The 22,820-nt window shown below is 39.6% G+C and overlaps 5 protein-coding genes across 7 annotated transcripts; 4 read left to right on the top strand and 1 right to left on the bottom strand.

Moving 5' to 3' along the window:
- The first annotated feature begins 741 nt into the window (after positions 1–741).
- LOC149105619 (uncharacterized) lies at positions 742–5,634 on the top strand. Its single transcript, XM_089271418.1, has 3 exons — positions 742–1,120; positions 3,388–3,478; positions 4,734–5,634. The coding sequence occupies exons 1-3, from the start codon at positions 757–759 to the stop codon at positions 4,861–4,863; spliced, it is 585 nt and encodes a 194-aa protein (XP_089127544.1). The 5' UTR covers positions 742–756; the 3' UTR covers positions 4,864–5,634.
- LOC110061624 (uncharacterized) lies at positions 5,224–9,865 on the bottom strand. The gene is made up of 3 exons (XM_020768457.2): positions 9,260–9,865; positions 6,827–6,967; positions 5,224–5,913 (listed from the first exon to the last, which is right to left on the bottom strand). Exons 1-3 carry the CDS (start codon positions 9,834–9,836, stop codon positions 5,642–5,644), a joined length of 990 nt encoding a protein of 329 aa, XP_020624116.2. The 5' UTR covers positions 9,837–9,865; the 3' UTR covers positions 5,224–5,641.
- A 2,423-nt stretch (positions 9,866–12,288) lies between these two features.
- On the top strand, positions 12,289–13,956 carry LOC110061628 (uncharacterized). The gene is made up of 3 exons (XM_020768459.2): positions 12,289–12,436; positions 12,970–13,023; positions 13,202–13,956. The coding sequence occupies exons 1-3, from the start codon at positions 12,326–12,328 to the stop codon at positions 13,811–13,813; spliced, it is 777 nt and encodes a 258-aa protein (XP_020624118.2). The 5' UTR covers positions 12,289–12,325; the 3' UTR covers positions 13,814–13,956.
- A 3,092-nt stretch (positions 13,957–17,048) lies between these two features.
- Positions 17,049–18,933, top strand: LOC110061618 (uncharacterized). 2 transcript variants are annotated; one of them, XM_089271570.1, is made up of 3 exons: positions 17,049–17,182; positions 17,948–18,004; positions 18,179–18,933. In XM_089271570.1, exons 1-3 carry the CDS (start codon positions 17,180–17,182, stop codon positions 18,788–18,790), a joined length of 672 nt encoding a protein of 223 aa, XP_089127696.1. In that variant the 5' UTR covers positions 17,049–17,179; the 3' UTR covers positions 18,791–18,933. The 2 variants fall into 2 exon arrangements, with proteins under 2 accessions (XP_089127696.1, XP_089127695.1); XM_089271569.1 differs by having other exon boundaries at positions 17,049–17,191.
- On the top strand, positions 17,947–22,425 carry LOC110040909 (uncharacterized). Of its 2 annotated transcripts, none has more exons than XR_016201509.1 (3): positions 17,947–18,004; positions 20,871–20,951; positions 21,424–21,654. XR_016201509.1 is itself a non-coding variant. In XM_020746170.2 (3 exons), exons 1-3 carry the CDS (start codon positions 20,898–20,900, stop codon positions 22,280–22,282), a joined length of 723 nt encoding a protein of 240 aa, XP_020601829.2. In that variant the 5' UTR covers positions 20,873–20,897; the 3' UTR covers positions 22,283–22,425. The 2 variants fall into 2 exon arrangements, 1 of the variants encoding a protein (XP_020601829.2); XM_020746170.2 differs by lacking the exon at positions 17,947–18,004 and adding an exon at positions 21,671–22,425 and having other exon boundaries at positions 20,873–20,951; positions 21,424–21,480.
- The last annotated feature ends 395 nt before the right edge of the window (positions 22,426–22,820 follow it).

Genomic DNA, 22,820 nt, shown 5'->3' with positions numbered 1-22,820 from the left:
TTCGTATGCAGAGATTGCCATATACAACTTGGGTTTTCATTGGAAGTCCTTCCAAATCCTTCCGATTACTGCATTTGCAAACAAAACCAGTTATAACGGCAAATTATTAAATTCTCTCTAACCTTCACTGCTTGACTGGACTATGAGTATGCCCCTACCACAGTTAGCCTTATGGAGCTCTGGTTAGCATAAATTGTGCTCTGGCATAAATATCACTGACATGGCAGCAAGTTAATCCTTACAAAAACACCTATCACACATCAACACTTACGCAGTGCCATTTAGTTATTTCACCATTCTTGGAACTCCACCACCCCCACCCCCCCACACCCTGCCATTGACCACTAGAGACTGTTACATGTAATATACGACCAGCATAAAAATAAAATTATATGCACATCTATGCAGCGTCTCTCTGACGTTTACTGATCTTGTGACCAGCTGCAGGCTGTCTACACAGAGCTTCCTAGCAACATAAGGTCAGGCCCTTTCAGTAAATGCCTGGCACCAGGCAAATCAACGCAGAATTATTGTTACTTTTACTTTTTTTGGCCTAACTATCCAGTATCTCGTTAATCCCATTTCAAAAGTTAACAATTTTCGTTTTGATATCCCGGAAGTATCTGTTTTAGGGCTACAACCGCCAAGCAAGTATGCAAAAACAAAATTTTTTTGTTTTGATGTTCTAAGGCTTGACTGCCAGGCTGACTGAGAGAAGTATAAAGTTTACTTGCAGTGCATAAACTTGGAACAGACATGATTGCTCACAGAGAAAATCTGAATATTGTAAAAGTTGAGAAAAGATATCCTCTCAATGTCTTGCTCTCCGGATCTCACTTCCGGTTACTTCCGGTAGGACCGTCCACCGACATCCGTAGACACTGGGTACGGGATCGCCCGCGGACGACCGCGGACACTCTTTTGTACGATTGCAAGGACTGCTGGGGCATTTTCAAGATGGCTACCTCAAACTCAGATGTTCATACTACAGATGATGATCCATCGAGTAAAATTTCTCCTTGGGCACGCGGTGAAAATTTAAGACACGTGGAAAAAGAAGTTCTTATTCCCAAAATTGTGAGAGAGAAAGCAAAGGCCAAATGTGATGATTTTGTTAAAGGTAGGCTTCACGTTGAACAACGATGTTTTATCGATCGTGCCAATGCTGATTTTTTTCAGGGGTGTGGAGAAAACGTGGGGTAGGCCATGGCCTACCCTGTGACCTACCCTTTGGCCCACCGGTGGTCAGATTTTTAACAACATAACAGAGTCGAATGAGTAAGGTTGCATAAAATTACATCCCTCGTGGTTTCTTGTATGCCTCTAATAGGGGTATACTAAAAAGTTACTAACTAACACTAACAGTCACTAACGCCGTTCATTACATGTTTACACTAGCACTCCACTATATGTTACAAACTGGCAGTCGGTATGGATTGTGGAGCCGCCATTTTAGATATTCTCAGCGACCACGTAATATCGGCCCTTCCCCCGGGGGGAGGGGGGAATCCCATATATAAGTGACGGGGGTGCTTGCCATATCTTTAGGGGTTAAAAACGCAGTTTTGGTTCCTCTTAGGGTGTTTAGCCTCAAAAAGGTCCACAGCAGGAGCTTTTGCGAAATATGACAGGAGATAATGTCTTATGTCGGAATTGGTATCTCTTAGGGGATAAAAAAATTCACACTACGTCCACAAAACAGGATCTTGGTACCTCTTAGGGGTTCTTTCCAAAATTTCCGACGAGCACCCCTATCTTTTTTATAATTGGGAATCCCCCCACCCTTCCCAGGCCCTTCCCCTCCCTCTTAACATGCCGTTATGGTTGATTGCTTGGCTGAAGAAGCTAGACGTTGAGCACAATGAGAAATAGGACGTTTCAAGGTTGAGTGCTGTAAGGTTTGCATTGTTTTGTTCCCTCCGATTTTGAGGATTGTGTTATTGATTTTTTAGTATACCTTCATTTGAGGGATATAATTTTATGCCACCTTTCTTGTTCGACTCTTACTGATGTTTTGTTTCTGTTTTTAAAAATCTGACCACCAGTAGGCTATAGGGTAGGCCACAGCATTGGCCATGGCCTACCCCATGTTTTGTCCACACCCTTTTTTCAGCCGACTTTCAAAGATTGAAAGTTGATTTTTCTCAATGCTGACTTTCAAACATTGAAAGTTCTTATCATCTCGACATGTTGACTGAGATCTTAACATTGCGGTCCAAGGCAACATTTCAAAGTCAACGGGTGTCAACAAACTTGAACAATCACAGCACGAGTAAGCTTATAATGGTTGTTTCAATGGTAAGTGTAAAATGCACGTAGACTGCCCATCTGCAGACTGCAGACCGGGGATAAAATGCAGACTGCAGACCAACGACTTTTTAATTGAATCATGTTACCATTTTCCATCATTGAGAACTATCTGTAAATGGGAACGTTTTTTAGACTAATCCCAATGATATTCAGGCTTACCAGAGTGCAGACTTCCACAACAAGTAGCCTGAATATCCCTGTTTACGGTTATCAAATTATCGCGTTACCATTGCCATCATTGAGAAATACCTGTAAACGGGCTAATTGGGACGTTGTTTTTCAGGCCATGTCAACCAAAGTGATATTCAGGCGTACCGGAGTGCAGACTTTCACTACAAGTAGCCTGAATATTCCTGTTTATGGTTATTGAGTTATCCTGTTACCATGTCCATCATTGAGAACTACCTGTAAACAGGCTAACCGGAACGTTGTTTTTCAGGCTAACCTGAGTGATATTCAAGCTTACCAGAGTGCAGACTTTCACTACGAGTACATGTAGCCTGAATATCCCTGTTTACAGTTAGCACTTTATAAAGGAAATAACACTATATATACTTAAGAAGTCTTAAGTCTGCATTTTACCCCTGGTCCACAGTCTGCATTTTACCATCATGCTACAGTAACTGGGATAAGCTCCAGTCTGATGGACCACTTGGCTCGTATGCAGACTTTTTACCTACCTACCTTTATCCATACCTCCCATCCCCTTGGATGGTCATAGGAAATTTTGAGAGGGAAGGGGTATCAAATGCCAAAATTGTTGAAGGAAAGTGCGAAGTTATAATTAACTAGAATTTCCTGAGGGGTAGCCGGAGAGGTTCAAACCCCCCCCCCCCCCCCAAAAAAAACAACTTTGATGGGAAATGAACATTTTCTGGGACAAGAACACATTGTACTTGAAGGGGGATGGCATCCACCTCCCTAACAGCCTCAATGTTCTTGTCTGCTTGTTTGTTTTCTTGTTGTTCTGATTAGAAGTTCAGTTCAAAACATTTTGCCTGCCTGCTGAAAGCATAAATGAAACCCCTAGGCATTTGGTCCAAGATGAGAGCATTTCTCTAATGTTTCTTTTGGCAGCTTTTACACAATGTGCAAAGGGCAGAACAGTATCCATTGCTTGGGCCTGCCGCAAGGAAAACCAAGCAATGAAGGATTGTATGACAAGCTAGTAAGTTTGATTCTTTACTAAACTTTAAGGGTCATAACAAGCCGCTTTATGTTGTTTCTGTGATTTTGACATCAGTGTAAAAATGAGGCAAATTACAATTTCTACAGGAGATGTCAGAGGGTTTATCGTCTGGGACAGGCTTTTTGAAAGCCAATTATAATATGTCTAGTCTACTCGAAGCTGACCACCTACACTGTAGAAGAAAACTAACCAATCAAAATGTAAACTGAGAACAATGGACTGGTATTTTCCTTGTGGTGACAAATAATATGGTCTTTTTGAGATGAATTTATGAGACAATCCACTCCTCTGCACTATATAAACTTTCAGAGATTCAGTCCGTGATGGCAAATTATAAACAATATTATTATTGGATGAGGTTTTTATGATATTCGGAATAATCAAGGTCGAGGTAAGTGTTATCAGCCAAAGCCACAGGCTGAGGCTGATAACACTAACTGAGACCTTGATTATTTCAATGTCACAAAAACCGAATCAAATAATTGTTTTGTTACGCATTGTTTTAAAGGAAATAATGACAAACACATTATCGCATCATACGCAGGATATTTTCGATAAGCCATGTTCTTACTTCGTTGTCCGTGAACTTGACAGTGCTCTTGGAAATCATGCATTGTGCGCACAACCTACAGATTATTCTCTAATCTGTTAGCAGATTAGTGAATAATCTGTAGGCTGGGCTGTTTATCAGAATTAACTGTAGGCTTTTAACCAATAAGAAGAAAGATGGTGACTACAATGTATGATAACCATAATTATACATTCTGCTCAAAAAATTTAGCTTGAAAACTCATTTTGCGACAACTAAACCCAAACCGTTGAAAAATGTAAGAGATGTATGATGGAGACTAACCAATCAATAAATGGCAAAGTTTCTCGAGAGGTCTGCAACACCTTGTACTTTGCTGGGTTTTCAATTTTGTTAAGAACTAGATTGTTTGTATTCTCCAATGTTGTTGGTTTATTTAAGAAAAAGATTGCTCTCCTTTGTTCTCAAGTAATGTTCAGATTGGTTAACTCTTTCTCAAATCGCCCAGTTCATGGTACACACACACAGTAACACTAATCTCAAATTAAAAAGTGATGTAGATTTAACTTTGGCTTCAAAAGATATTTTTAACTGGTTATTTTACACTACGTAGTTAGTTTTGTAAACACTAATTTTTACGATTCCTCTACAGAGGTTTGTAAGGACTTTGATTACCAACAATATATTTATCTGATTTATCCTTAGCTACCAAGACAAAGATTTTTTTGAACAATGCAAGAAAGAGTACCTGAAGAAACGAGAAGATTATCAAATGAACTATGTTCAGTCTGGAAATACGGCAGATATGAAGAAGAAAGAATCAGTAATAGCATAAATTGAGGAATGAAAAGAAAAGAAATTAAGGATTTGTAGTAAATGAAAAAGCTTCACTGCCACTGACTGAGAACATCTGAGGTTAAACCTCTTGATAAACATTCCTATGATTATACATACTGTATGATGTGTGACACAACAAAAACAAAATGACTTTTGCAAGAAGATTGAGGAGTGTTTTTTGCACCATCAAATTTCTGGACCCCAGACTTTTACATGTATGTCCCCGACATGTACAGATTGTAGAACTGATCTGATCAACTGCTAAATTTCTCTTACTGAGTACAATCCATTTTTATAGTTTAGCTAGGGAGAGTTTTGTCTTGAATCAAACTGTTTGTTACTTATTCTGACTCACAACCTGACTAATATAAGTGATTTATTGATCTCAGCATTGCACTTTATTACAACAACGATTTATCTTCCAGCGTTGCACAGTAGCTTCAATTAAAGGATTTTCCCGGGTCATGGTTTTGCTCTACATACAGTTGTGGTACAATGTACTCTTTGATCTATGATCAAGCTTTCTCTGAGACCTAGCCAGGAAATGTACATGTTACAAATAAGTGATCAGAAGACATGTGGCAAGACTTGAAAGTGGGCATTCTAAAATTCTGTCAGATGTGATTGTCTTACTTGAAACTTGTTTATCTGCAGAATCAGCTAGATACAGCATGAAAATATCCAAAATTGTATACTACATGTATGTAAACATTGTCACTGGAAAGCACTGCTGGGGAGTACATGGTCAATAAAGTATTTTGTAAACATCTCTGGGGCTAATCGTCATCTCCATTGTCACCTTTATCGCTTAGTTTTAAAAACAACATTGTCTTCGTCACAAGTTTATATAAATATTCATCTGGGCTTTGCCCATCTTCAGACTGTTTATCACACCCTGTGTTGGAGTCTTGTAGATCCAACTTGACAGTGACATAATTCCTTAACAGCGCCAATGGAATGGGTAATGGTAACCACAAGTGATAGAGTCTTAAGGAAGAGCCATGGGTCTTGACACGTAGCTTTCTTGACATTGAAGATAACGCTGCACCTATTAGTTAGTAATAACAAGCTGTCTTTAGTGGCTAATTCACACTTAGTATCACCCAACTAGTGGACTAATGCAAATCCTACATTTTGATTGGCTACGCTACTAGGGGACTATTAGTAATAGTCATCGAGTAGCAAAGTTGGCGCCATCAAGCGTGACGCTTTCTTTCGTTTTATTCCCAAATAAATATTTCTTGAACTTGCATTTGTTAACTTTATTATTACTTTTTCTCTCTGACTAGTTGGGTGATGCTAAAACAATTAGACCCTTCGCCCTCAAGGGCCACGGGTCAATAGCCCAATCGGCTTTGCCTCATGGGCTATTGACCCGTAGCCTACAAGGGCCACGGGTCTAATTGTTAATTAGTCAGACACAAATTCCCCTGACTGCATTCACCTACATTGCATCATTTCACCATCACTGGAGAATTTGGGAACTTATGTACAGTAGACTGCCGCTTATACACTGTAAGCCCAGGGCTTATACAACTTCGTATGAGGTTTTGAATGGCCTTAACTGAGGGGCTTATTTCAGTGGAAAAAATAAACGGTTTTCTAATGAACTATGGTGATCTAAGCTTCTAAGTGGAAGGGCTTATAAGTGGCAGTAAACCATTCATAAATAGTGATACAGTATTACTAAGAAGTCTCTCTTCTGAAATGGCTTCAGACATGAATATGGTGTCCTCAACACTCCCATAAAATAAGTGACAAAATCAATGATTTTCTTATTTCAGCTAATATTGTAAGCAACTAGAGACGCATGTGTTGTTTATTGATTTTATCACCAGAAGCAAAGCAACTGCTATTAATGTTACCAGAGATGGCCATGTTTGGTAGGAGACAAATCATGATACAGCATTTGAACACAATAAAGAATTGTGTTACAAACATTTGGAGAAAGTCAGTCTCACCTTGTAAATTAGAGCAGCTTCTGCATTGTGGATAAAACTGTTGCTGTTGTCCTTTTCTAACTAGTTTATTTGGAGGCATATGATCTCCTACAAAAGATGTACTCCACCGTTTTCCACAAGAATGGCAACCATATTTTTTCCCTGCATAACAGCAGCAGTCAACTCTCAGCTAAGTAGCTAATTCACCCGAATCAAGTTTACTGTAGGTGTTGTCGGCCAACACTATTGACCAATATATCAACAGACACTTGGTTGATACATCGGCAGAATATCAGTTGACACTCAGCCAATACATGGTTGATAAATTGGCCAGCAGTCAGTCGAGTGTTGGTTGAGTATCGGTTGAGTGTCAGTCAGGTGTCGGTTGAGTGTCGGTTGGGTATCAGCCGGGAGGGGGGGGTACTCCCTTCTATGAGCTATATAGGTATGTGCTGCCCCAAAGGGTATGGTTTTTCAACCGTTTTGGTCATAAATAGGGCATGGATTTTGCACTCTAGCCTTGATATGGGTAAGTTTTTAAGAGGAGGCCACTTTTTCATCATTATCGAAAAGAAAATTAACAAAAGTCCTTCACAAATTATGTTTACAGCAATTTAACATTGGTCTGAACTAAGGAGCTTATTGTAACGCAGGTCTGAAACAGGGTTTTGATTTAATTGGTCAGGTCATAAATAGGGTATCAAATTTTTGGTAAGGTCATAAATAGGGTAGGGAAAATGGTAGATTTTGGTCATAAATAGGGTAAGGGTTTTGGGAAGTGGGCCGCACACCCCTACCCAACTTTTCTGGGAGTACCCCCCCTGGGATATCAGTTGAGTATCGGTCAATGAGTTGGCTGATATTTGTGTCAGTCGAGTGTCAATTCAGTAATGGCTGACATACACTGTATCAACCAATACTCAACTGATACTCAACCAACACTTGGCCGAGTGTCAGACTGCATATCAGTCGAGTGTTGAGCCTACAGTGAACGTGATCCATTCCCCTTACTTTTCCATAGTGTTTTACAAATATTGAAAAACAGTAGCCACCGTGAAGGAGGTGGGAACTGGGGGGGGGGGGGGGGAGAACACAATCCATTCACCTATAATTTTGAAGAAAAGGAGTGAATGGTACAAGAATTTCTTGGAAAAATTCCTAGAGAATCTGAACTTTAAACCATTTCCTGGAAATTGGAGAATTTCCAAGATCAACAGCAGAAGAAAAAAAAATTCCAAAAACGAAAATTTGAAAACTTTAAAATATGGTTTGCATCTTTTCGAAAAAGAAAACGAAATGAGAAATTTTCCATTCAGGCAAAGTCAACCAGAATTGAATGCTGTTTAATTCAGTATTGGAACATTCTCAAGGCTCAAATCAGAATTTTTGCTCAAATGGAAAGTGCCCTGGGAGTACATGTCAAGAGGTGGGAAATGAGATTGGGACATTCCAAAAATTTTCCGCATCTGGAGATGGACAGATAGATACCTGTCAGATTCCGACAGGTCTCGGATCCAGCGAAAAAACTGCTTGCGACAGGTCTTAATTTCAATTTTACTGATTCTGATGCAACTGATTTTTTTTTTAATAATACAAAAGGCTGATTCTGACAAGGGCAATTTTCTCAATTTTATACTGATTCTGTCAGTGATAATTTTCAGAAATTACAGATTCTGATAACCTAGCTTTCTAAAAAGAAAAAAAACATTTCCTATCCCCACTCCTACAACGAAAATTGCAAACTCCAACAGAGTCTACTCAGACCTTACCAAAATATACCCTCCATAGGGGAGGGGGGGGGGGGGCTGGTGCAGATAAAAAATGGAACGTCCCATTTGTTCAGACACCATATTCCCCACCTACACCCCTCCCTCTTCCCACACGAATGATACCTGCTCAGGCAGCCAATTAAGGTCATTCCCCAGTATTGCACTGCACATCCCTACTGCGCATAATTTCACGCGTGATTAGCGCGAGCGCATTAAAAAAATGGCGGCTTTTTCTTTACAGCTGGACCTCGCCATAGAGGTAAATCGTCATTTTCTCACAAACGAGTATGGTGACCTAGCATTTTTGTCTGTTGTTTTGAATTGAGCAATAAATTTCTCTGTGTAAAACAAATATGGACCAGTTCTCAATGTAGAACAAAAAGCAATCGACGGAAACGTGAATTTAGCAAGCAATCGTGACTACAATCATAGTGCTATTATAAGGATTTATATGGGTATAAACAAGGTGCTGTTGCTCCTTAACGAACATGGGGACCCCTCATTTTTATTTCAGAATTTAAGTTCCTGTAATATAAACAATCAATAGGCAAAGTTTCACAAAAATCTCAGTGCGGGTTCTATTTCAGTGGAATGACCTTAATAAGTGGAATAACACCTCACCTCACTCCATAACACTAGACTACAAATAGATAACACTGTTTACGTAAACTATGTAAAAACTCACCAAGCAATGTAAGTTTCTGCTTCACAGCGTTTGAGGCATAATTCTGTCCTTTGGCCGGAAAGCAACCTTTAGCAAACGCCCCTGGATAAATCAAGTTGCTTGGTAAGACTGATCGAAACTTTCCACCCAACAATTTAAACACAAACAAACTCGCGAATCCGTAGACAGGTACATCCTTGTAACAAACTGAAATGGAGATTGAACATCTGTCTACAGGAACAAACGAGAGGAATTTTTCCACCGAAACTTTCACTGAGTTGTCTTTGACTTCTTTCAACATTACAGTGCTGGAAAGAAAAGCTAGCGAAGCAGTACTGCTGGAGATAAGCACAGAAATGCCTCCACAGACAGAGCCAATGACGCGAATATTTGAAGTCATTCGTAGCGGACGAAAAATACCAGTTTGTAAAGCTCCCAAACAAAGTGGAAACGTTATTACACCAAGCCCACTAGAAAGTGCTACATCTGCTAAATCCACTCTTACGGATTTTCCCTCCGTAGAAATGATACGGTTGCGGATTTTCAACCCCAAAGCGCGAGCCTTTTGAAGAACTTTTTCTGCAAATTCGTCCGCCATTTTGTTTCATTATGGAACCCAGTCTCCCTTATTCTAGCCTGAGTAGGGGAGTGGAGAGGAGAGGCGAATACCGCGCGACCTCATTGGCTAATTTCAGGAGCCATAATGGCTCCTGCTAATTTTCATTGTCAATAAGCAGACAGGCACATGAATTTATAATTTATACGATGCGTCGACAGACGAGAGCGGACAATTTGACGATTTGTTCTCATAAAAAAACAAATTGACGTCAGTTTTACATGCCTCTGTCCTGCTATGGACAATGAATTTCGTCATAACATTGTCAAAGTACCTTTCGGCTATCGCCTCGTGGATCCATAGCCTCCGAACAGGCTACCAGGCTCCTTACTGCCGGATCGCTTTGCTCCCCGCTCGCGCGCGTGACTCAAAGGTGAGCCCTGCTCCCAAGTTAATGGATCAACAACTACTTTGACAATGTTATGACGAAATTCAGGATCAATACCAGGGCAGACGCATGAAAAACTGACGTCAATTTGCTAAACTGATAGAAACGAGGGAAATTAGGAATTCCTAAGTCTTAAAACTATATAACCTATTCACGCAAAAGTATACAGATGTAATTCAACTTTTTAATTTATTATGCAAATTTAGCTGACTTCCTAGAGGGTCGTAATGGTGGGTTACCGTCGCCTCGATTCGACAGTAGAAAGCTGTAGAAGGCTAATAAAATATAAGGGGTGGCAAATGGTCCTTCAAAAGCTCTGGGTCTCGTAAAATTTTAGTCGAATTTCACGGGTCTCGCAATCTCGTTTTTTAGCGGTTATGAGGGTCTCGCAGTCTCGATTTTTCTACGAAGCTGCCTCGGAGTCTCGATTTTTCGCAAGGCTAAGGGTCTCGAAGTCCCAATTCGTTCCTTTATCTGTTTTTATAAATTACGTCTTCTCTTCACTTGATATGGAATTTCAATGAAGCAACTTACAAATTTTACGAGACAAAGTTAATCCTAACTTCTCCTAATTGTCTTAATTCCACAAAAAGGTACGAAACCTATCGCAACGTCCGTTTTGGTGCCAGAAAAACAGTTATTTTTCTCTAGGATATCATAAGGTAGTGTGTTATAATCGAATTTCCAGTTCCAGTCAGTTCCAAGAAGTTGGCTTAAGGCTGTACAAGCTCCTTCAATCTGGGGCTCGAATTTTAAGAGTCTGAACGTCTCGCGCTCGCACTCAAAACACTTTGAAGTCTCGGCCCCGCAATCTAAAAAGTCAAAATGTCTCGGGCTCACAAAGAAAAACGCTCGTCTCGCCGTCTCGCGAAGTCTCGCATTTACCATTCGCCACCCCTAATATAGCTTTTTGGCGGTTGACGGTTATATCTTCGGTTGTTTGACGGCTGATAGTAAAACATTTTCCGATTTGATGGTTGACGGCTAATTTTCACGGTTGACGGTTAACTTCATCGAGACCCGCTTTTCACAAAAAAGGACTCGCGCAATATTTCTATATATCACCTTGACAATGGCGTCAAGATCACACCGAAACGTCGGTCATCGTCTATCAAAAAAAAGCCCAGTTTTCCATATGTTATCGATAGCGAAAGGCGAGCGCAGCATAATATAGTAGAGAGGTTAAGCATGACGTTTCATACGGCAAATGGCAAACGGCAAAATGAAACTTTTGCCTCTCTCTTCAGCTGTGTGTGCAGTAGAGTGAAATTATTTGTATTTGCAATGAATAGTGGGAGACGTTATTCCATTTTTGTGTGTTTTATTTACGGATTAGAACAAAAGAACTTAAAATCAGAAGTTATCTTCGCCGTTTGCCGTCTGCCGTTAACGTCATGCTTAACCTCTCTATTATTTCTGAAAAATACGTCTGATTAATTAAACAAGTGAAAAAAAGCGATAAGAAAGAACAACGTTTCGGTGACATCGTGACACCATTTTCAAGTTCAAACAGTGCAATAAGAAAAAAAACTGTCAGAAAATTCGTTCAAGATTAACATACTTCGTATTCACATATGTAATGTCACGCAAATAGTTTTGCTTGAATTAAGTCCGACTGGGCATTGAGAGATGGTGTCAATTCTCTAATTAACAGCACTTCATGCACTAAACAATCGAACTTATTCATGTACTTCCTGAGAACGGAAAAATGGTAAAACTTGAAAATGAAAATGAAAATGAAAATGAAATGAAAATGGTGTCACGATGTCACCGAAACGCTGTTCTTTCTTATCGCTAAGTTTTATCAAGTTTACTTGTTTATGCTTTACAAAACCTTTGCTTATAAGGATTAATTAAACGTTTCGAAAACTTCACTGAGAAACAAATGAGTGTGACATACATATCAGATTTAAGGCAAAATCGATCGTACGTACATATAAATAACTTTTAGAATCCCAATTGATCAAGACAAATTGTCAACAATACGTGGCTCGAAAAAGTTCGTGTTCATTAATTCATTAAATTAAGTTAACCTAGTGACTGTGTCATTTTGTTTTCATGCAGACTTCCTTGTTAGTGGCTTATGAGGTTTTCAGTTTTGCCTTTAACGAGAATTGTGGAAGAAATCATGAAGTTCTTCCCCTTCGCTTCAGTGACTACAAGCCTAATAATTCTGTGCCTGTTACTCAGTCCAGTAAGTCAATCCACGATTTTCTAAGCGAGCTGTTTAGCCATACATTATTCTCTGTTTTTAAAAACTTCGAAAACTGTTTCCATCGGACGACGCTGGTAAACGTAATTCTGCGCTTCGGTGCTTTTAGCCTAAAGCTTGGCGCATTCACTCAGCGCACATGAAAGTAGAGAAAACAAAATTCCCCAAAACGCAAATTTTGAAAAAAATATCGACCGTAATGTAGCATGTATTGACTGCGCAAAATTATTTGCAATCATAGGAAATATAAAATAGACAAAGTCACTTTGAATCGAATACATTTAATTTAGTATTAGTTCATTTACTTCATCAATTAATGAAAAATGTACGTCGCTTCAATTCTTCTTCTACAAAAATCGAAAGCATGCTAAGTAGGTGTATGCCTAATTTATAATTATAGGTATTCCGATAAATTTTAACTCAAAAGTAAGTAACTCACGAGATAGTGGCGGAGTACTCAATCAAAATACTGTCGATGACCATTGTCTTTTGATTTGAATTTCTTTTTTCTTTAGATCGCTTATTCCTGTTGTCTGCAGTCCACATGTTCAACAGACTGTAAAACACAGGTAAGTCATCACTTGATTAGCAAGGCCAGTGATTTTTTATTTTTTAGCTCAGCTAAATCTAATAAAGCTATGTCCATTGTCTAGGGCACATCTGGAGTTGTATTCGAAACTCTCCCATCAGTTCAATCAAAAGTCTTCATCGTGTATCGCTGATTTTGTCTAAAAATTCCTTTTCTAGGAGAAATTGATTTACCATCAGACTATGACTCCATCATGGCTAGAGGCGCATGCGTCATACATTGACAGTTCTCGTACAATTACCGCCCACCAACTCACTTTCAACGCGGGCTCAGTAAATCGCGCGGCTCTCCTAAAGGTTCCCATGATTCCAGCTGGTGTGATAAGAGATTCATTTCCGCTGACCGTAGACATCACAGTCGCACATGACGTCAGCATCGGCCAAGGCACTGACAGCGATATCAACTATGGCGTGTCAGACGGTACCAGATTTATTGGGTTTGAAGCATGTGACAAGCTAAATTACGGAACTAATTCTCCGTGCTATGGATTGGAAGGCTTGTCTGGCTCTACTTTGACCTCTCTTCGATACGAGTCAGTTACCCCTAAACCCAGCGACTCCTTCTACCCCGGTCAGTTTGTCTTCACTCTCAAGTTGGATGAACGCTGGGGCTCCTGCTACACTGCGCATGACGGAGGCTCCGTGAGGACCGCTGCCTACAACAACCGACTGATGCTCAGCAAGGGACTCACTCTCGAGGTTTACAAGGGTAATGCAGGAGAGAGGGTTGGGATCAGGTACATCAAGGTCGCTGTCAAGCAAGACGCCTAGGAGGAGAAATCCTCGAACACAACGCACATAAGGGAACCATAACAGTAGAAAAAGGAAACACGAGCAATACTGGGAGTTTCAAAGAAATTTTAATCATTGTACGTTACCAGTTGGTTAGTAAATAAAAACGGGACTAAGAGAAATTTGTTGTCATTTTACATTATATATGATCGATCATTGTCAGTCTACAAACTCAAAACTGATATTTTACAATGCACAATAAAGAGAAATCTGTTGGTCATTCTTTTACGCTGTATATAATCGATCAGTATCAAACGCAAATCGTCCCATTTCTTTTAATGTGCCCGCACCGACACTTTACAGTTATCAGTTAGCGAAATTTAATCTTTTCAATCCTGACAAACATATGCTCTCCTAGGCCCTAGGAGAAAAGAAAACACCGTTAAAAGTGTAGCAGCGGAAAATAGGAGCGAAGTCGATATCACTCGTTTATGGAATCGAACACCTGCGGTATTGGGATTAGTTTTAGGAAGAACACTGGGTATATTTTTGAATTTTGAAAAGCCAGGTTTTTGACAGTCCAACTTTCATCTCTAGCTACAAAATAATTTACAGACTGAGTTGATCATGAAGTGAATACATGAACGGCCAGTGCGCCTGAAATTTGAATTGACCAATCAGGATTCACCAGTCACGAAAGCTACACTGTCTTGACATCAAAAGCATGTTATAAGATAGGCGTTGAAGTCGGGCAACTTTTCTCACTGGGGACGGCATTTAATTTCCGATTGTAAAAAGTAAAAAAAAAAAAAAGTGAAACATTTTGTGTCTTCGAGTTTTTAGTTTGGCGCCGAAATTTGATCTTCCGCGGTTCGGCGACTCGCTATTCGATAACTGTTACCAGGTATGATACATTACTTGCAAAAATCTTGGACGATTTTAATTTTGGACAAAACAAAGGTGTCCGAAAAAAAAAAAATCAGTCTGAAACGTTTAAGCGTCCGAAATTTTAAGCATCCGAAATACTTACAGTTGCTCCAAGGATTAAATTCTTTTGTTCCGGCTTTATAGAGCGAACTCCAGTTCGGACACTACCTAACGGCTTGATAGAATTTGCATTATTTTCTCGTCGGTGTATTCAGAAAACCTTGAGGGTGCAGTAAAACTTTCATCTTTTAATGTTGTTCCAGTCTACTAGTTATGTTTCGGCAAAGTGTCAGAAATTGCTGTCCAAAATTTGTCCGAAACGAAGACAAAAAGTGTTTGTAATCTAAACGTCCGAAGTCGAAAGTTTTTGCAGGCATTTTAGTCACAGTGCCCTTTTCAACAAGAAAATGCTGTTCTGGTTAAGTCAAACCCAGAATTCTATTTATTGTTTGTTGGCTACGAAGGAAAAGACTCATTATCGTGTCGTTTTCGGAAGTGTAGCAGCTCTTGTAAACTTGTAATTCTTTCGCTTGTTCGCAACTTTTATTGTTTCGGGGCTAGGGGGGCGTTGTTTCCATTGTTAGTATTGTCCTCTCAAAGGGTATCAAGGCATTCATGTGAGTCCGTCGTCGTCGTTGCCGTCGCCGTTGTCGTCGTGCGTACGCGCCCACGAGCAGAACTGCTAGCCATGATAACCATGAGATATTAAATTCACGGGTTTTCTTTTCTTTCTTATATGGGTATTGGGCTCCGCCTGGCGGCCCTTCGGGTCGCCGGAGCTCCGCTACTAACTGTGTAAGAACATTGTGACAAGACATCAAACTCGATAAAAGAGAGTTGTCTTTGAAAGCTAGAGTTTTGACAGCCTTCGTGGAGTTTTGTTTAAGGCACATTAAGCATTTTCTTTGTTCACGCACAATCATGTCGAACATCCATGATAGCTCTCTGTAGTTTCGGTAGCAAACGCTCGAAATGTCACCAAAAATATACATTTGAGCTTCGCCCTACAAACAATCACACAATAACAAAATTAATTTATCTTGTGAAGCGAATATGTCGTGATTTTGTGATGATTGGACCAATTTTTATGTATGGCAACTCATTGTTTTGCTCATAAATCACTGCTATAAAATCAGTTACATTGCTATGGCCGGGAAAAACAAAATATACTTGTGTAGGAGTTTTTCTTTACGAATAAAATTGACAAATTTAGCCTCCCGAGCGCGAGTCTGCGAGTCTGCTGGTGAAAGTTGTTGTTTATTGGAAATCGTTCATCTGGTAAAAAATTTAATACGAATACCGGAAGGTGTCATTTCGTTGTGGTGAGAACTGATTCGGCCTGCATCTGCACGCCAACTATATCCAGCGCCTCAGAGAAATCCTGGCCACATTTGATATAATATATCAAGCACGAGATACAGTGTTTCATCGGGATGTCCAAACACCGAGAAGAGAGTTGAAAATGCGACGCGCAGCGGACTATTTTTGACAAAATTCGAGGTGTTTGGATAGCCAATAAAACACTGTCTCGAGTGTTTGATATATCCTCTCAATCGAAACAAAACTAAGGAGTAAACGGAGAAGTAAAATCGTCAAAATCTATGCTATTAATTATAGCAGGGTATCCAAACCTCCTTCACGGTTGCAATTTTCCTTCTTTTAACTTGATCAATTATTGATAAGTTTGAGAATGTGAGTTCGATTCTACACTCTGATATATATTAACGATAAACTCAGACCAACAGCAAACAAAGGTTTCTTTAGTTAAGCGATTCAGCGAAGACCAACACAGCGAAATACTAGTTTATTTACCGTTTCCACGCATAATTCGATTCGTCAACTATTTGTGCAAATGGAAAGCAAAAATCCCCTAATGTTAAATTCCGTACGCATTGGGCCTTTACCATTCACTCAGCAAGCCTCAATTTACAGGGAGAGCCTAGCCGGACTAATTCATGCTGATCAAAATTTCAAGAGTTTCAAATAGTTAGGACATTTTCCATTCGGATATCTCGTTTGCAAATTTGAACTAACTTTCAAAACGTTTTGTTTATTTCAGAAATTTCCCGGTCGGTCGGGCCAAATTGTCTTACAATTTACATTCTGACAGAAATTTCCGGAAGTTTTGGGTAAATGGTAAACAATCATAATCACATTGTATTGATATAAAATCAATTACAGTTTTTTTAATCAATCTTCGCGAATATATATGACATAGAATCGCTTTCATTTAGCAAGAAATTAATCACAATATCAATCAAACTGTTAGTTCGCTGCTCTGTAGACTGTGTTATGTAGCTTATTGTAAACATTTTGCTGGAGAAAAAAATTGAATAAGTTTATTATTTCTTTTCTTTGTTTCCTGACTCTGCTGGGATCAGCTTGCAGTGGGGTTTTTGGTTGGGTCCTTAAGAATCAAGCGGAATAATACAATTTTCACCCTTCAGTTCGATCCTGACTCTGGTTCTGTTACTCTGCATGGTAAGTCAGGTAAATGAGCTACTTCGCCTTTTTGCACATCTTGAAAAATTTAGCCTAAATTTTTCAAGTTCGTTGTTTGTAATCCGTGTTAATCTTCTCCATTCTTAACCATCCTTGCTCCTTTATGGTTTATCATTTCATATTTGATGTTTTTTTTTTAGTTTATCTTAGTAAACTACTATTTTCAGGTTTCCTTCAATTTGAAGGTAATTTTGTACATGTGTAAACCTACCGTGACTGAGGTACTGGCAGCTAGTGAACAATGTATTGTCGTCAACAACTGAAAAGTTTTCAAAACTGTTGATTGGTCTTAAAGTCGCATATCATCAAATAAAATCTCGTGCTAAACACAGTTATCTAGTAAAAAAAAAGAAATTTTGCGAACAAATAGTTTTGATTTAGGAATCGGTAGGCTGAGCGGATAAAAACGAACTATTAGGTTTTAAACGGAAGGAGCCCAGCGATTCGGTATAATTGTTAATTGAAACGACACCCCCAAAATTAACTACGAATGTTATAAATAAAGTATAGTAGTACAAATGTTATGAGAAATGATAGCGTTGTTCCGTTGAAAAACAAAACTTGTTAGTATTAGCTTAGTATTCGAATATTCGGGCCCACAGTCGACGAAATCCGGCTTAGGGTACTCCAACTACACCGGAGTATTATGTCGTCTCTATTTACGATAGCTAGTGGAGAGCTATTCAATTTCATGGCCATGGCTGGAATTGAGTGTTTTCTTTTTTTTTTATGTCTTATTTTTAGATCGCTAATTCCTGTTGTCTGCATTCTGCATGTTCAGAAGACTATTGTGAAACACAGGTAAGTCACGTGGTTTTCCAGGCAAGTGTTTTTCTGAGTTCGACTAAACATTAAAAAGAAAATGATTAAAGTTCAACGTCCTTTGCAAATCTGGATTTGTATTTGACACTCTCCCATCAAAAAAATTAGCCTTCATTGTGAATTGATGAAATCGGTTATAAACTTGTTGTGCAGGAGAACTTGATTTACCATCAGACTATGACTCCATCTTGGTTGGTGGCTTCTGCCTCCTACCTTGACAGTTCTCGTACAATTACCGCCGACCAACTCACTTTCAACGCAGGCTCAGTAACTAATGCGGCTCTCCTTAAAGTCCCCATGATCCCAGCTGGTGTGATAAGAGATTCATCTCCTCTGACTGTGGACATCACAGTCGCACATGACATCAGCATCGGACAAGGAGCTGACAGCGATATCAAATATGGCGTGTCAGACGGTACCAGATTTATTGGGTTTGAAGCATGTGACAAGGGAAATTATGGAAGCAATTCTCCATGCTATGAATTGGAAGGCTTGTCTGGTTCTTCCTTAACCTCCGTACGATCCGAGTCAGTTACCCCTAAACCCAGCGACTCCTTCTATCCCCGCCAGTTTGTCTTTACTCTCAGGCTAGATGAACGCTGGGGCTCCTGCTACACTGCGCATGACGGAGGTTTCGTGAGGACCGCTGGCTACAACAACCGTCTGATGCTCAGCAAAGGACTCACTCTCGAGGTTTACAAGAGTGATGCAGGAGAGAGGGTTGGGATCAGGTACATCAAGGTCGCTGTCAAGCAAGACGCCTAGGGGGAGAAATCCTCAAACACAGCGCACTTAAGGGAACCATGGCAGTAGAAAAAGGAAACACGAGCAATACTGGGAGTTTCAAAGAAATTTCAATCATTGCATGTTTTTAGTTGGTTAGTAAATAAAAACGGGACTAAGAGAAATTTGTTGGTCATTTTATGTGTTATATATGATCAATCATTGTCAGTCTACAAACTTAAGACCGACATTTTACAATGCACAATAAATAAAAAGCCTTTCAATCTGGACAAACACGTTGTTAAGAACTGGGCAGCTCAAAAAACACAGCAAAGTCGATGTCACTTGTTTATGGAATGCCCGCCAGGAATAAGGACTAATTTATGGAGGAATAATACTGTGCTACTGAGTTTCAAGCAAGCCATGTTTTTTCACAGTCTACACCAGTCAGTGTCAGTTTAACAAATGGATTGCATGAGGTAAAAATGTGGTAAGAACAAAACAATGACACATGAGCCATTAGACGAGTGAGTAACTGATGTTTCCAAGCCCGTTTTGACCCCTAGTGTGATCTATTACTAAATCGGCCGAGCGTAAGGCAAATGGAATCTACTGGTCTTGCATGATAAAGAAAAAATGTTAATGACGTCATCTTTACGTCTGTCCTGTAATGGCTTATAAGTAAGAACCAGTCAAAATGCGAGCGTTATTTGACTTTTTATATAATTCAAGATAAGTTATAGACTGAGTTGTTTGTGCCGGAATACATAGACTCAGTTAATTGGAATTGCTACCAAGAAAGTGTGACAAGACGCGGTGAAAGGCGGTTGTCTTAGCAAACTAGTGTTTTGACAGCCTTTCTTAGAGTTCGACTTAGGAAGACATTGAGCCTTGTCGTTGGTCAAGTGCAATCATGTTGAACTTCCACGATCGATAGCCCTGTGTAATTTGGTTAGCAAAGGCGCAAAACCTCACCACAAATAGGCTTTTGAACCCCTTTCAACGAACACTCGCTCAATAACAACATCATTTTATCTTGTGAAGCGAATATGTCGTGAGTTTGTCATGATTGGAACAATTTTCATATATGGCAGCTCACTCTTTTGCTCTTAAATGTCTTAAATCACTAGTACAAAATCAAATACAATTATTTGGCCGGGAAAAGCGAAAAATATTTGTCCACGCTCGTGAGAGTTTTTCTTTACGAATAAAATTGACAGTTTAGCCACCCGTGCGCGGGTCTGCGAGTCTGCTGGTGGAAGTTGCTTTTTAACTGAATGGCAATCGTTTATCCGGAAAAAGAAAATTAATGAGAATAAGAGAAGCTTTTAGATTTCGTTGCGGTGAGAGCTGATTCGCCCTGCATCTGTTACACCAACTACATTCAGTGCCTTTGAGAAAAATCCTGGCTACCTTTGATTGTGAGCTCAATTTTACATCCTGATATTAACGATAGGTGAACTCAAACAAACGGCAAACAAAGGTTTATTTTCCTTGAGCGATGGTTAGCGAAGAGCAGACACATCGAAATACTGATATCGGTCAGTTATTTAGTTATTGTTTACACAGAGAAACCAGTTTGTCAACTGTTTGTACAAATGGTAAGCAAAATCCCTAATGTTAACTCCGTTCGTATTAATCATTTACAGATCATTTACCGTCACTCAACAAGCCTCAATTTACCGAGAGAACCTGGGACTGGTTCGATCTGATCACAATTCCAAGACTTGCAAATGATATTTTCGTGTGGAAATTTTGGACTACCTTTCAAGACGTTTTGTTTATTTGGGAAATTTTCTGGTCGGTCGAGCCAAAATTGTCTCACCTAAATTTCCGGAAGTCTGGGTAAATAGTAAATAATCATAATTAAACTTTATTGACATAAAATCAATTAGAATTTTATGAATCAATTTGAGCCAAATAAATATGAAGGGAAATCGTTTTAATTTATTAAGAAATTAATCACAATATAAATCAAGCTGTTTGCTCGCTGCTCTGTAGTGTGTGTACTTTAGCTTATTGTAAACAATTTGCTCGAGAATAAATTGAGCAAGTTTCATATTTTTTCTTTGTTTCCTGAGTCTGTTGGGATCAGCTTGCAATCGTTTTGTTTTTTTCTCAGTTGGCTCTTTGAGAATCAAGCGCAATCATGCAATTTTCACCCCTCAGTTCGATCCTGAACCTGGTTGTGTTACTCGGCGTGGTAAGTCAATTAAGATGAAGGTCACAAGACAACTGCGATTGCTATTAAAAGATCTACATTATCACATATAATCTGGTGCTAATTATAAACACAGTTATCTAAAAAAGAAATTTTGCGAACATATGAGTTTTGATTTAGGAATGAGTAGGCTACAGAAATAAAAACGAAACATTAGGTTTCAACTGGAGGGAACCAATTCAGTACAACTGTTGATTCAAATGACCGCCCACAAATTAACTACGAATAATATTATTAACTATAGGTACAACTGCTAAAAAGAATGATAACGTTGTTCCGTTGAAAAACAAAACTTGTTGCTGTCGAATATTCGGGCCCGAAGTCGCCCGAAAATGGCCTGGGGTATCCGACTATCTCGAAGTATCCTGTCAGTCTATTCACGACGGCTTGCGGCGAAGTATTCAATTTCTGCAGCCATGGCTCTGATTGGAGTTTAATTTTTTCTTGTTTTTAGATCGCTAATTCCCGTTGTCTGCATACCTCATGCTCACCAGACTACTGTGAACCACAGGTAGGTTACGTTGGCTTGCCAGACAAATGTTTCTTGAACTCAGCTGGCAGCTAAACATTTAAAAAGAATATATTAAAGTTTTGTTCTCTGTACTGGGCGGTATATCTGGATTTTGTATTTGACACTCTCCCACCAAGAAAATAAGTCTTCATTGTGAATTGATGAGTTTTTTCACAAGCTTGTTTTGTAGGAGAAATTGATTTACCATCAGACTATGACTCCATCGTGGCTGGAGGCGCATGCGTCCTACATTGACAGTTCTCGCACAATTACCGCTCATCAATTAACATTCAACGTTGGCTCAGTAAGTGACGCAGCCCTCCTAAAGGTTCCCATGATTCCAGCTGGTGTGATGAGAGATTCATTTTCGCTGACCGTAGACATCACAGTCGCGCATGACGTCAGCATTGGCCAAGGAACTGACAGCGACATCAAATATGGCGTGTCAGACGGTACCAGATTTATTGGGTTTGAAGCATGTGACAAGGGAAATTATGGAAGCAATTCTCCATGCTATGGATTGGAAGGCTTGTCTGGCTTTACTGCGACCTCTCTTCGATACGAGCCACTTACCCCTAAACCCAGCGAGTCTTTCTATCCCGGTCAGTTTGTCTTCACTCTCAAGTTGGATGAACGCTGGGGCTCCTGCTACACTGCGCATGACGGAGGTTTCGTGAGGACCGCTGGCTACAACAACCGACTGATGCTCAGCAAGGGACTCACCCTCGAGGTTTACAAGAGTGATGCAGGAGAGAGGGTTGGGATCAGGTACATCAAGGTCGCTGTCAAGCAAGACGCCTAGGGGGAGAAATCCTCAAACACAGCGCACTTAAGGGAACCATAGCAGTAGAAAAGGGAAACACGAGCAATACTGGGAGTTTTAAAGAAATTTCAATCATTGCATGTTTTTAGTTGGTTAGTAAATAAAAACGGGACTAAGAGAAACTCGTTGGTCATTTTATGTATTATATATGATCAATTTATACAGGCAAAAACTAACGATAGATAAATCCGACGTTTCGGCGACATCTTGGCGCCATTGTCAAGGGAAACTAATTAAATATGCGATTTCAAGAGTAACTAAGAGTTCAGAGTTTCTAATTTGCATACGTTAGACAAAGACTTTAGCGCGAACTGAGTCTGATTGTACATTTAAACACGGTCGTAATTGTTTAATGAGTAACATCTCATTAATGAGACAATCAAACTTGTTGTGGCATTTTTTCAACACGCTAAAACAATTGCGAAGGTCATCCGGAATCCTGCCTGCGTGTCTATTATCATAGTGATTGCGTACTGACGAGGTCTTGCTTCTATGTCCATCAACGCGTACGAACAGA

This window comes from Orbicella faveolata, unplaced genomic scaffold, assembly GCF_042242905.1.
Source record: "Orbicella faveolata isolate gen_17 unplaced genomic scaffold, um_ofav_v1 contig_34, whole genome shotgun sequence".
Taxonomy (NCBI): Eukaryota; Metazoa; Cnidaria; class Anthozoa; order Scleractinia; family Merulinidae; genus Orbicella; species Orbicella faveolata.
Note: the sequence above shows the minus strand (reverse complement) of the source record. Positions and strands in the feature narration are given on the sequence as shown.